A 12,494-nucleotide genomic window follows, 5' to 3' on the forward strand; every position below is an offset into this window, starting at 1 on the left:
AATATTATTTTTGTGCTCAACAATTGTTTAATCAAATAATATATTTTGAGAAAATATACTGTTTGATTTGAAGAGAATTTATTGTCGAATATATTTTGAGAAAATATACTGTTTGATTTGAAGAGAATTTATTGTCGAATATATTTTGAGAAAATATATTATTTGATTTGAAGAGAATTTATTGTCGAAAATATTTTGAGAAAATATACTGTTTGATTTGAAGAGAATTTATTGTCGAATATATTTTGAGAAAATATACTGTTTGATTTGAAGAGAATTTATTGTCGAATATATTTTGAGAAAATATACTGTTTGATTTGAAGAGAATTTATTGTCGAAAATATTTTGAGAAAATATACTGTTTGATTTGAAGAAAATTTATTGTCAAAGGCGAGCTAAATGAAAGAAGACAAAGAATAGTTAGTTTCCATTAAATATGATTGCATATGATTAAAGGACTCGTTTATTTATGATACTGATTACTTTGGAAGTTTGGAAGAATTGTTATATTTCAGATAAATCAAGGTTGGGATACTAACAAGCCCGCCAAGGGCTAGATGAATAAAAGGATAGAACTCGCCAATCAACATGCCATAATTAAACGAGCATGGAAGCAACAATCCCGCCATTGAAAACATACAGATGAAGCGCGGAATTACGTTTTAAAACAACTTTTTCGACCTCTAAGATTTGTTTTGCAGGTTTTTAATGAGAAGATTATCGAGTGACCGCCCAAACTGGATCAACCTTTTTAAGGCTCTGACTCGGCGGCCCGATAAAGGAGAAGTATCGACAGACCGCCCAAACTGGGTCAACCTTTTTAAGGCTCTAACTCGGCAGCCCGATAAAGGAGAAGTATCGACAGACCGCCCAAACTGGGTCAACCTTTTTAAGGCTCTGACTCGGCGGCCCGATAAAAAAAGAAGTATCGACAGACCGCCCAAACTGGGTCAACCTTTTTAAGGCTCTGACTCGGCGGCCCGATAAAATGAGGATTATCGAGAGACCGCCCAAACTGGGTCAACCTTCTTAAAGGCTCTGAACTCGGCGGCCCGATAAAGTGAAGATTATCGAGAGACCGCCCAAACTGGGTCAACCTTTTATAGGCTCTGAACTCGGCGGCCCGATAAAAGCTAACAGTCGTAAAGACGGTAAGCGCATGCCAAAAACTTTTTGAATAAACATTCTTGTTCGTAGAACAACGTTTGAAAATAAGAAAACAAAATTAAACAGTTTCCAAGAAATTGTTATAAAAATAATTGAATGTTCAAATGACCTCGTAAGCTTTAAAAGCACCACGCCTTGTACCAAGACTTGTGCTTGGGGGCTGTGGACCGTCATAATATTCCTAAAAACGTAGACGCTCTTAGCAAGGACCTAAAGGCTCTTCGGTAAAGGGCTTAAAGGTTTAGGAGCACCCTCTTAAGGGTAGTCGCCCTCATGAAATTCTAGATGCTTCTGAAAAGCATCTAGTCCCGGAAGAAGTATATTCTAAGTAATTCGTAAGCTTTAAAAGCACCACACCTTGTACCAAGACTTGTGCTTGGGGGCTGTGGACCGTCATAATATTCCTAAGGACCTGAAAGACCTCCAAAAGGCTTCTTAGACCCCTCAAGAAGGCCTTAGCACCCTTAAAGAGAGCCCAAAGGCCCAAGGCGCGCATTACCCATAGCGCCGCCATACTAATCTCTAGAATCTTCTAGAAACCGCCCTAAATACATAAATACCCCTATTACTTGGAGACTAAGAAACCAAGACCCAAGCCCATAGAAGGCTATAAATACCACCTTTGAGAACACTCTCGAGTATCCAATATTCAGTCAAAACCCTAATAGACGATTCTTAACCCTAGAATCCTTATTGTACTTTTTCTGCAAGTACAATTAGGTTTTATAAAAGATTCATTACCATTCACTTATCTTGGTATCCCCATTTTCAAAGGGAAACCAAATAATTCATATTTTCAACCTCTTGCTGACATGATTAAATCTAAGATGTCTTCATGGAAGGCTTCTTTACTTTCCATTGTTGTATGGAGGTTGATGCACGAGAAACTTCTCACTGAGGAAAAGAGGCTGCAATATTCCTTCTGTTGAGATGTGGCTCAAAAATGAAAATTGAGAAATTGTTGGAATCGTGATACGATTTTAGGATCGTGGCACGATTTTCAAGGTCGTGAATGGGTGTGCTCTGGAAGCCAAATCGTGACACGATATGGGAAAACGTGACACGATTTTGACGGATCTGAAACACGTTTTAAGCACTCCATGACCCATTTGTTGGGTAAGCTTGGTGAATCTCATGAAAACCAAATGAGGGAATTTTTAGGGTTTTAGATACTAAAGGTTGAAGGTCTTTGGGTGAGGTTCTAAGCGTCATAATGTGAATCTTGGAGAACCAAAAGATGGGGCTCTTATGAAAAGGTTGGTGCCTTTTGGGGAAGATTCATTGAGTTGGGAAACACATGAGTGGAGAGTATTTTGTGAGCAACTTAGATGAGTCTTGTGAAACCAAAAGAGAAGATCCTTAGTGAAATCAAAGGCTAATGATTGGTTCTCTTTTGGGGGTTAGATTCTAGAGTTGGGAAATAATCGTAAACACCTTGAGAGAGTGAAAATCATGAGTGTCTTGTTCATTGGTGAGATTGAGTAAAATGGGTAGAAATTAGGGTTGTTCTTTGCGAGCTTGTTGAAGCTAATTTCTTGTAACCGATTTGTATCTCTTTGTAAGAACTCATTGATAGAGGATTGGAGAGATCAATCTCTCTCCCATATTAGGTCAAGTTGGACCGAACTAGGTCAACAATCTTTTGTGTTATCTTTTATTTACTCTCTTTATCTTGTTTATCCTTTTGTTGGATTGTGGTTTTACTATGCACTTGTTGTCGTTGCTTGTGGTTAATTTTGGTTGTTGGTTGCCATTGATACTTGCTTCGCACATCATAGTTTGTATTGGTGTGAAATTTGAGTCTGAATTCACAACAATTGGTGCCCACCGTGGGGCAAGGGGAGAAGTTTGTCCAAGTGTGCACCATGGGCACCAAAGGTTACATCTTGGAGATGGAAACAAGCATGATTGAATGGAAGTGTATGGAATCATTGAAGGTTGAAACAGTGATGTTAGTCAACCTAGCACAATCAAATAAAGTTAAGTGTGAAGAGAGGAGGTCATGATGGTGGTGTCATGGCGGTGATGTGTGTGTTCCCCATTGTCAAGTTCGGCTTGAAGAGGCGGTGTGAAGAATACTCGTGATCAACCTTTTAGGTGGAGTTGCAAGGTGAAGGCATAGTATGTGTACGCGTTTGGAAGTTGAGGTGGAGAAATATCAGCTTGAGGTGGAGTGTTTCTCTAGTGAGACTAGGAGGAGACAAGTTGAAGACACCAAAGCGGTACGACTATGGAGGCCTTGGGTGCTTATGCTCTAGTTGTGAGCATGTGAATTCTTCATGAGGACGGAAGGCATTTCGGGGTTTGAAGAATGTATGGCGTTACTTGTGGAATTACCGGAAAAGACCAATGGTAATTGGAGGCAAGTGAATCTTCGGGAGGACGGGTTTGATCACTCCGGGGGCCGAAGAGGTTATGGTGTAGGCTTGTGTAACTACCTAAAAATCCTAGTGTAGTTGGATGCAAGTAACTTCAAGAGGGCGGAAGGCATTCCGAAGTTTGAAGAGGTAAAGGTGAAAAATTGTGGAACTACAAAGTGTAGTTGGATGCAAGGAATAAGACTTGGAAGCTTGTGGAACAATTGAGGGTGATTTGATGCAAATGGAGGTCGGAGTGTGGATCAAGGTTCAAACGGGGCTTTGGACTTGATTGGTTTTGTCTTGAGGGATTGTTTAAGGCAAGGATAAGGAGAATGGTGGTTGATGGTTAAATTAGGATCATCATCATTTTATAGTCAAGGTGAAGAATTGTTGAGATGTGGCTAAAAAACGAAAATTGAGAAAGTGTTGGAATCGTGACACGATTTTGGGATCGTGGCACGATTTTCAAGGCTGTGAATGGGTGTGCTCTGGAAGCCAAATCGTGACACGATTTTGACAGATCTAAAACACGTTTTAAGCACTCCATGACCCATTTGTTGGGTAAGCTTGGTGAATCTCATGGAAACCAAAGGAGGGAACTTTTAGGGTTCTAGATACTAAAGGTTAAGGGTCTTTGGGTGAGGTTCAAAGCACCATGATTTGAATCTTGGAAAACCAAGAGAGGGGGCTCTTGTGAAAAGGGTTGGTGCCTTTTGGGGAAGATTCATGGGGTTGGGAAACACATGAGTGGAGAGTCTTTTGTGAGCAACTTGGGTGAGTCTTGTGAAACCAAAAGAGAAAATCCTTATAAGTGAAATCAAAGGATAATGGTTGGTTCTCTTTTGGGGGTTAGATTCTAGAGTTGGGAAACATTCGTAAACACCTTGAGAGAGTGAAAATCATGAGTGTCTTGTTCATTGGTGAGATTGAGAAAAATGGGTAGAAATTAGGGTTGTTCTTTGTGAGCTTGTTGAAGCTAATTTCTTGTAACCGATTTGTATCTCTTTGTAAGAACTCATTGATAGTGGATTGGAGAGATCAATCTCTCCCCCAGATTAGGTCAAGTTGGACCGAAGTGGGTCAACAATTTTTGGTGTGTTATCTTTTCTTTACTCTCTTTATCTTGTTTATCCTTTTGTTGGATTGTGGTTTTGCTATGCATTGTTGTTGTTGCTTGTGGTTAATTTTAGTTGGAGGTTGTCATTGATACTTGCTCCACACATCATAGTTTCTATTGGTGTGAAATTTGAATCTGAATTCAGACCACCTTCAATTTGTAACAATTGCCTTTGCGATTATGAGTCATATTTTCATCTATTTTTTTAATGCTAGTTTGCATTCAAAATTTGGTCATGGTTGTCTATTATCCTTAACAAAACAATACAAGCTAGATTTGTGTGATCGATGATCCAACAATGTATGGTTGTTATCACTGCATGTCTTGTAAATATTTTCTCTATAATTTGGTATATGAGAAATCAAGCTAGATTTAATCACAAGAACATATATTGGAAATCAGCAATCAACATTATCATCTCAATGTGGCATTATCTGGAAACAAAACAAAGTTTGCAGCCTCAGTCAATATGAGAAAATTTTCAATCCTCAAAGCTTTTAAGGTTGACATCCATCAACCAAAAGATTTGTTCATCAAAGAGGTTATTTGGTTTCCTCCTCCTGAACATTGGATCAAAGGCAATATAGATGGTGCATTAATTAATAACTCTACTATTGCTTCTGTCGGTGGCATATTCAGAAAATATTAGTGTATCTCTCACGTGTTTTGCTCAACATTTAGGTAAAGGGAATGCTCTTTTTGCAGAGCTTTCAGATGTTATGATTGCAATTTGAGATTGCCAACAATAATGGATGGAAAAACCTCTAGTTAGAAACTGACTCAAAGCTTTTCATATTAGCTTTTTCTAATTGGTCTATGGTCCTAATTAGGTTTTTTTTGCTGACGTGGGTTGTCATTAGTGACGTGGTGCCCATGTGGTAAGTGATGATTGGGCGAAGTGGTTTGCTTAAATAGGTCTTTCATCCCTACAAATATAGGTCATTTGAATTTTCGTCCCTGAAGTTACTAATCAGATATAATTAGGACCAAAAGTCAAATGATTAATATTTGCAGGGGCAGATTGGAAGGATTAGTAACTTCAGGGATAAAAATTCAAATGACCTATATTTGCAGGGACGAAAGACCTATTTAAGCCTATATTGATTATTCACATGGCTCTTGCATCACTTTTGCTTAAAAAAAAAGTATTTATTCAAATCTACTTAAAAAAATCTATCATTGTGGCTTTCGTCTTTTATTTAAAAAATATTATTCTTCTCAACCAAAAAAAAATTAAATACAAACTTCAACTATAAAAGTTCATGCAGTTTGTCACTCCATTACCATATTTCTAATATCTGTCTGAAACATGTCATTACATCATCCAAAAGAGTTCTTGAAGATTGTTCAACACCATGAACTGCATAACGGAGAGCTTGTAAGCATATTACAAAATTACATTCTATAGAATTTGCATATTAAATTAAGTATACATGCAACTAATTATTCCTTTCAATTACAAATCACAATCTGTTAATAATTTTTATAAACTGTCTATAAAGTTTCTTCTTATCCATAAATGATTATTGTCTGTTGCAGAGGGTTCCCAAGAAATTTGTGGAGAAATATTGGAAAAGAATACCAAATCCAGTAATTCTTAGACTCCCAAATGGTGCTCAAAAGGAAATATTTTGGGTGGAGCGTGACGGTGATATTTGGTTTAAGAGAAATTGGGAAAATTTTGCAAAGTCTCTAAAACATGGATATGCTTTAGTTTTCAAATATTTAGGTGGCCCATATTTTAAAGTTAAGATATTTGGTCACAATACATTGGAAAAAGACTATTCCAATATAAAATTCATAGATGAAAGTTGTGAAGGTAGAGAAGAAGTTGTTCAAGAAGTTCAAAGGAGAAAAAATGGCAAGAGAAAAATTAGTCAGCAAAAAATCACAGGTGAGTTCATCTAGTTTTTTTTTTTTTGTTTTTTTTTTAATTTTTTTTTAGTTGTTATTCTACCTTATAATTTTATTTTTTTTGTTGAGGAATTCTACCTTATAAATGGCTGAAATAGATTTTTGTTTTTTTTTTTTACTTTGCAGGTAGTAACAAAGGAGGCATAATTAAGAAGGCTAAAAAATGCTCAACAATTAGTGAGAAAGAAAATAATGAAAATCCAAGTTTTGAACTTGAAATGTCACAAACTTACGCCCATGGCTATACTTTGGTTAGTCTACTATAAAACATCATACTTATGCCCAAATATTTTTTTTGAAGGAACATATGTTCTAAATTATTAGTTATTATTGGCTATTTCGTATAAATTATAAGTTACTAGTAAATTTTGGCTTTACATATTATCTCTAATAAACCTTGAATTGAAATAGAGGATACCAAGTGACTTTTCAAGAACATATTTGAATGAAAACCTTAAAGGGTCATCTGGAAGCATTAGATTTGGTGAGAACATGCCTATGAAAGTGAAGGTGAGGTTTCAAGATATCAAGAATAATAGAACATGCATTGTGACTAGTGGTTGGAAGCCATTTGCCAAAAAATATAACTTACAAGTTGGTGATAAATGTAAATTTGTGATGACTCAACTTCAACCACTTTCATTCACCATAACTATTACCCAAGCCAAAGGTTTTTCTTTCTTACTTTCTCGGTTTATTTATTGTTATTTAAAAAAAAATAAAAAATTCATTGACATATGATTCACCATATTTGCTTAATATCAATTGATTTTCTCCAATTCCTTTGAACAATGACAAGGTTATGAAGGAATGATCTCCTGTGATGATGATATTGGGAAGAGAATAGGCATTGAAGGAAGTTCAAGGAGCTGCCATGTTCTCCCAAGTATGTACTTGTTTTAAAGTTTTTAGAGATTTTAAATAGGTTTTTTGAATTAAAATGTTAATTTAGTATATAAAACCTATCAATAAATTTAATTAGGTTTTCGTTGTATTTTGATTTTGTACTGTGTTTGTATTTGTTGTTGGTGTTGTTCCTAGATTGGGAGGGTTCGGCTTGACCTTTTTGCAGCGGATGGCTCGTAAACCCGAAAGGGTCTGTTGTGATTCATAAACTCGAAAGGGTTTGGTTTGTTTAACCCGAAAGGGTCTAGTTCCTAACGTATTGGACTCATCCCACGATCTGAGTCTTTACACGTTGCTTTGCTCGAAAGGCACTTTATGTTTGATGTTGATCAGGGAGCTGTTGGCACTTGAGTTTGTTACCGTGTTGGTGGTCAATCCATTCGCCTTTCTTAGACTCTAGTTGTTCTTAGCAGATTATCACTTTTCATGCTTTTTTTTTTTAACCTGGTTTCGCGCCCGTACGCGGGTTCGCTGGGTTGCGCTTGTGATTAGTTTTTTTTTTATTAGAATAGATCAGAGTCTATCCATTTTAGACTGCTTTCTCATGATGTATTCTCAGTTGGGTTATTCCTGGGTCAGATCAAATGCCCCCAGTCTTTGTAACTCTTTCCTTTTATTTTATCTATTTCCTATTTTGCTTAAAAAAAAAATATTTACCTCTCCCTCATATATTACAAATTATTTAAAAGTTCAAGGATCCAATTAAGAAAAATAGGTCAAGAATGTAATAAAACTCCGTAAATAGTGTACTCCTTCCGTCCCAAAATGTAAGCAAAAATGAGTATAACGTAAGTTGATGTATTTGGTACAAATTATAAACTAAATACATTAACTTTTGTTGACCAATTTTTACTTATATTTTATGACGGAGAAGTACATACTTTCTTTTTTTTAATTTGTTCGATATTATCGATGTTTAAAGTCGACAACAATCATATTATAAAATTTATATATTTTCATTTTTTGCTTCAGCAGACTTGGAAGGTAGTAATGTGATGAAACCGATCACAATTGAGATTCGTGTGAACTCTACCTACCCGGTAGGATTAATTATGTTAAATGTGGTTACTATATAGATATATGTTAGAACTGTGTATAAATAAAAAAATTGTTGTATTTGCAGTATATTGGACATGAGTTTTTTAAGAGACATAAAGAGTGTCATGGAGAATTCGTGGAGTTGACAAATGGGGGAAAATCATGGTTGGTAAAAGTGAAATATTATCAGTCGACAGGATTTAGGTTCTATGCAGGTTGGCAAAAATTTAAGCAAGATTGCAAATTGAAGATTGGAGATACTTGCAAATTGAAGTTGATTGATGAAAAAATGTCTGTGTTTCAAGTTTCAATTGAAAGAATGCACCACCACTAGTTGTTTGTTCTGCTCTTTCATGCTACTAAGTGTGTATTAATGCATTTCTATGTTATGTTGTTTTGCTATTGTAAGAAGCTATATTTCATATGAACTCTTTATGTTAATCTTTGGATTATAATGTATGATTGTAATATGTAATGTTTTTTTGATTGCTTTAGACTTTTATATTCTTTTACAAGTACACTCCTTAAAAATAATGAGTAATTTGAAAAACACCAACACATAAGTTAATATAATGTTAATATTTTGAGTCTTTTCTTCAACAATTTTTTTAATCTATTTATTTAATTAGATATTTGAGACTATTACATGTATAATGTGTTGTATATTTTAGATATTTCAAAAGTTATTTATACTTAATTATTTATTTTATTCTAATTGATTTAATTAATTTTATTTGAAAATTAAATTTGTTGACTTCTTCAATTCATCACGTTTCTGTTTTGCCAAATTTGTGTAAAATTCTTTTGAAATAATCTTCCTCTTTAATAGGTGATGAAGGGAAACGACAAGCTCGTGTCCTTATTCGTCGTTATAACCCGATGTTGATAGTTCTTATGGAAACCCATTGCCAATTTGCTAGAGTTGCTAATTTCTGGCAAGGCTTGGGGTATGTGAAATGTGCCATCTCTAAGGCAACGGGGCATGCTGGAGGTATATGGATCCTAAAATCAATTAATTGTAACTATGTCATTGATATACTAGGTCAAGAATGACCTAGTATAAGTGGAATAAGATAAAGAGGGTTGAGGGAATATTTCCAAACCTGTGTTTGTTTCTTTGAAGAGTGATAACAAGTTGTGACTGTTTATACTTAGAAGCTAATGTTGATTCTTTACCTCCTTTATCTTAACACCTAGAAATATTTGAAGTGTTTAGTGATCATAAAAGTCTGAAGTATTTATTTGATCAGAATGAATTGAATATGAGACAACGGAGGTGGCTTGAATTGTTGAAAGATTATGATTTTGGGTTGAATTATCATCCAGGAAAAGCTAATGTTGTTGCAGATGCGTTAAGTAGGAAAACTCTACATATGTCCGCTATGATGATCTAAGAATTGGAGCTGCTTGAACAGTTTAGAGATTTGAGTTTAGTCTGTGAAGTGTCACCTCAGAGTGTGAAGTTAGAAATGCTGAAGATTGATAGTGAATTTATGAATAGTATAAAAGAAGCACAGAAGGCTGATGTAAAGTTTGTAGATTTATTTATTGGAGGGACTCAGACTGAAGATAGTGACTTTAAGGTCGATGATCAGGGAGTGTTGCGATTCCGAGGTAGAATTTGTATTCCTGACGACGATGAGATGAGAAAGATGATTCTTGAAGAGAGTCACATAAGTAGCTTGAGTATCCATCCAGGAGCTATAAAGATGTATCATGATTTAAAGAAGTTGTTTTGGTGGTCTGGGTTGAAACGTGATGTGGCACAGTTTGTATATTCATGTTTGATTTGTCAAAAGTTGAGCATCAGAAATCTGTTGGGTTGATGGTATCTTTAGATGTGCCAGAGTGGAAATGAGATAGTATATCCATGGATTTTGTGACAAGTTTGCCGAGTACTCCGAAAGGAAATGACGCTATTTGGGTGATTGTTGATAGATTGACAAAGTCGGCTCATTTAATTTCGATTAATATCAGTTTTCATGTATCTTAGTTAGCGGAGATTTACATCTGCGATATTGTGAAGCTACATGGTGTTCCATCGAACATTGTATCGGATAGAAATCCGAGGTTTACCTCTAGATTTTAGAAGAGTTTGCAAGAAGCTTTAGGTTCTAAGTTGAAGTTAAGTTCGGCGTATCATCCGCAGACAGATGGTCAGTCGGAAAGAACGATTCAGTCGTTGGAAGACTTGCTGAGAGTTTGTGTACTTGAGCAAGGAGGAACTTGGGATAGTCATCTTCCGTTGATAGAGTTCATGTACAATAACAGTTATCATTCTAGTATTGGAATGACACCTTTCGAAGCTCTGTATGGTCGGAGGTGTAGGACTCCGTTGTGTTGGTTCGAGTCAGGTGAGAGTGTAGTTTTGGGACCAGAAATCGTTCAGCAAACTACTGAGAAGGTTAAGTTGATCCAAGAAAAGATGAAAGCGTTGCAGAGTCGACAAAAGAGTTATCATGATAAGCGTAGGAAAGACCTTGAGTTTCAAGAAGGAGACCATGTGTTTTTGAGAGTCACTCTTGTGATTGGTGTTGGACGTGCATTGAAGTCAAAGAAGTTGACTCCGAGATTTATTGGACCGTATCAGATATCCGAAAGAATTGGAACGGTGGCGTATCGAGTGGGTTTACCACCGCACCTTTCGAATTTGCATGATATGTTTCATGTATCGCAACTTCGGTAGTATGTTTCGGATCCGTCTCATGTGATCCCAAGAGATGATGTGCAAGTTAGAGATAACCTTACGGTTGAGACCTTACCAGTGAGAATTGAAGGTCGTGAAGTGAAGACGTTGAGAGGCAAAGAGATACCTCTTGTGAAAGTCGTTTGGGAAGGAGCGGATGGTGAAAGTTTAACGTGGGAGTTAGAAAGTAAAATGCTGGAGTCTTATCCAGAGTTGTTCACGAGGTACATTTTCCAGGACGAAAATTCTATAAGTTGAGGAGAGTTGTAACGCCCTATTTAATTATTTGATTATTTTGTTGAGTTTAGAGTATATTTATATGACTTATTTGACTTCAATGATTATGTGATGTGTGGTTGATTTATTAAGTGGCTTATTTTATTATTTAATAGAATTAGATTTGAAAAAAAAATAAGATTAAGTTGTGGGGGCTATTTTATAATTTAGAAGAGTTTAGTGGAATAAGTGGAAATAAGATAAAGAGGGTTGAGGAAATAAATAGGAGAAAGTAGAGTCATAATAGTTTTTACGTGAAACAAGCTTTTGGAGAAAAAGAGAGAAAAATGGCAGTCAACCTTGTTTAAGATTCTTGCGATCTTTGTCGCACATGATGTTGTGAGTTGATCTTGAGATAGGAAAGGAAGTTGTTTATTAAGTTACAAACTTACAGAGAGCCTGAATCAAATGATTAATGATTGTTGATTAGTTTAAGATATTTGTATAATGTGTTGAAAATGTATGATATGGAAATTATTATTGATTATATCATTCAAGTTGTTATTATTGATGTTGCTATGTTGCAAGATGTTTATGTTGATGTCTCTGCTGCTGTTGAATCATTATTGTCATTAAGTTGCAAGTGTGGACTAAGTTGTAAAGTTGTAAGTTATTATTCCAAGATATTGGAGAGTTGTCTAAGTTGTACGTTATTGAGTCTATGCATACTCATTTGAAGTTGCCCTGGAGCTTTTGCTCTTTACGTTGGGGGCTTGATGCCCTGTGAGTATAATTATACTCTATATGTTGAGGGCTCGATGCCCTGGTTGGTACCACATGGATGATTAAGAAGTTGAAGTTGCATTTGTTGAGTTTAAGTTGTAGAAGTCGCATTGTCGTTGTCGTTAAGTTGTCATTTGTAAATAAGTTATTGATGAAGTATTATATGAATAGTTAATGTTATTAATTGATGAAGTTTAAGTTGTTAAATGCATTTGATGAGAACATTGTGCCATCACTCTGATACGTAACGGGATGAGAATTTTGCTGTTTTCCATGTGTTACGTATTTATTATGATTTTACGTTGAA

General features: G+C 35.7%; 1 protein-coding gene across 4 annotated transcripts; it reads left to right on the plus strand.

Moving 5' to 3' along the window:
- Window positions 1-5,876: 5,876 nt before the first annotated feature.
- Window positions 5,877-8,919, plus strand: LOC25483273 (B3 domain-containing protein At1g49475). 4 transcript variants are annotated; one of them, XM_039834967.1, is made up of 7 exons: window positions 5,877-6,022; window positions 6,184-6,538; window positions 6,685-6,809; window positions 6,970-7,228; window positions 7,358-7,444; window positions 8,437-8,504; window positions 8,588-8,919. In XM_039834967.1, the coding sequence occupies exons 1-7, from the start codon at window positions 5,954-5,956 to the stop codon at window positions 8,834-8,836; spliced, it is 1,212 nt and encodes a 403-aa protein (XP_039690901.1). In that variant the 5' UTR covers window positions 5,877-5,953; the 3' UTR covers window positions 8,837-8,919. The 4 variants fall into 4 exon arrangements, with proteins under 4 accessions (XP_039690901.1, XP_024631481.1, XP_024636907.1 ...); XM_024775713.2 differs by having other exon boundaries at window positions 8,440-8,504; XM_024781139.2 differs by lacking the exon at window positions 8,437-8,504 and having other exon boundaries at window positions 8,588-8,746.
- The last annotated feature ends 3,575 nt before the right edge of the window (window positions 8,920-12,494 follow it).

This window comes from Medicago truncatula, chromosome 1, assembly GCF_003473485.1.
Source record: "Medicago truncatula cultivar Jemalong A17 chromosome 1, MtrunA17r5.0-ANR, whole genome shotgun sequence".
Lineage (NCBI taxonomy): Eukaryota > Viridiplantae > Streptophyta > Magnoliopsida > Fabales > Fabaceae > Medicago > Medicago truncatula.

Coding starts and splice junctions, on each gene's coding strand:
- LOC25483273 (XM_039834967.1), top strand. CDS start 5,954: ATGTCATTACATCATCCAAAAGAGTTCTTGAAGATTGTTCAACACCAT. Junction 6,539..6,684: donor TAGTCAGCAAAAAATCACAG/GTGAGTTCATCT, acceptor TTTACTTTGCAG/GTAGTAACAAAGGAGGCATA. Junction 8,505..8,587: donor GTGTGAACTCTACCTACCCG/GTAGGATTAATT, acceptor TTGTATTTGCAG/TATATTGGACATGAGTTTTT.